Genomic DNA, 1307 nt, shown 5'->3' with positions numbered 1-1307 from the left:
TATTATGCAGCAAGATGTGATATGGTACAAAAATACAACTGATGCTGTAGTGAATTTCTACTCAATAATGTCACATATAAGCGGCCAAAAGACGGTAGTAAGGCAGCTCATGACCTCATCGCAACTCATTGTAGGGTAGGTTAATGTGAATGCTACCACTACCAATGGACCACTTAGTTGCGTATGTACTTGTTCAATTCCATTTAGCTACATGAAATAACTGAGCAAGTAAACCACGAGATACCCTTTGTGTCAAATTTTCTTGATTTCTCTATATATATGTATATGTATCATGGTCAGTCTCTTGTATTTTTTTACCCTACAACTTCAACATTAAACTTTCCCTTCCCTTTCTCTTTTTCTGTGTCTGTCCTAAGAGAAAGATACACTAGTCAGAGTGATCAGAGACAACAATATGGTACAGTCAAAGAAGTTCAGAGGTGTCAGGCAACGCCATTGGGGCTCCTGGGTCTCCGAGATTCGTCACCCTTTACTGTACTTTCTTATAATTTCTGTCTTAAAATATAAAAAACTGCAATAATGAATTGTTCTAGCTTCTTTATGGGTCATGTAATGCTTAATACACAGGTACTTATATTTGTTTGTTATGTATATAGGAAAAGAAGGGTGTGGCTTGGAACATTTGAGACAGCTGAAGAGGCAGCTAGAGCATACGATCAGGCAGCTGTTTTGATGAGCGGTCGTAATGCGAAAACAAACTTTCCTGTTTCTACTAATCAAGAAGGCAGTAATAGCGAGAAATTTTCCACCTCCTTATCATCGTCAGCTTCATCGCCTAGTGCACTGTCTTCTATACTTAGTGCTAAACTTCGCAAGTGTTGCAAATCTCCATCTCCTTCTCTAACTTGCTTAAGGCTTGACACTGAGAACTGTCATATTGGAGTATGGCAAAAGCGGGCAGGATCACGACCCGATTCGAATTGGGTTATGATTGTTGAGCTTGGAAAGAAGGGTGGACAAGCACCGGAGCCTAAATTGCCTAGTGTGGCGGCACCAGAAATAGCGCAAGAAGGTGATGGTGAGGGTTTAGATGACGAGCAGAGGATTGCATTGCAGATGATTGAAGAACTACTCAATAGGAACTGAGCTATAGAGTAGCACTTTATTTTGATCTTGATCACATTATTGACATGGAGCTCATCAAGGAAACTCCATGTGCAAAGTTGCTGTCAATCGCATTATGTTTGTTCCATTGTTTTAAGTTCAGGATAGTATTATTATTAGTTGTCTACATATATATGTTTTGATTATGACCTCCATATATATACATTTTTTACTTTGTATAA

The 1307-nt window shown here is 38.9% G+C and overlaps 1 protein-coding gene across 1 annotated transcript; it reads left to right on the top strand.

Moving 5' to 3' along the window:
- Nucleotides 1-294: 294 nt before the first annotated feature.
- LOC8282325 (ethylene-responsive transcription factor WIN1) lies at nucleotides 295-1307 on the top strand. The gene is made up of 2 exons (XM_002517578.3): nucleotides 295-495; nucleotides 618-1307. The coding sequence occupies exons 1-2, from the start codon at nucleotides 416-418 to the stop codon at nucleotides 1105-1107; spliced, it is 570 nt and encodes a 189-aa protein (XP_002517624.2). The 5' UTR covers nucleotides 295-415; the 3' UTR covers nucleotides 1108-1307.

Source organism: Ricinus communis, chromosome 8, assembly GCF_019578655.1.
Source record: "Ricinus communis isolate WT05 ecotype wild-type chromosome 8, ASM1957865v1, whole genome shotgun sequence".
Classification (NCBI taxonomy): Eukaryota; Viridiplantae; Streptophyta; class Magnoliopsida; order Malpighiales; family Euphorbiaceae; genus Ricinus; species Ricinus communis.
The sequence above is the reverse complement of the archived record's forward strand: the minus strand, read 5'-3'. Positions and strand labels throughout refer to the sequence as shown.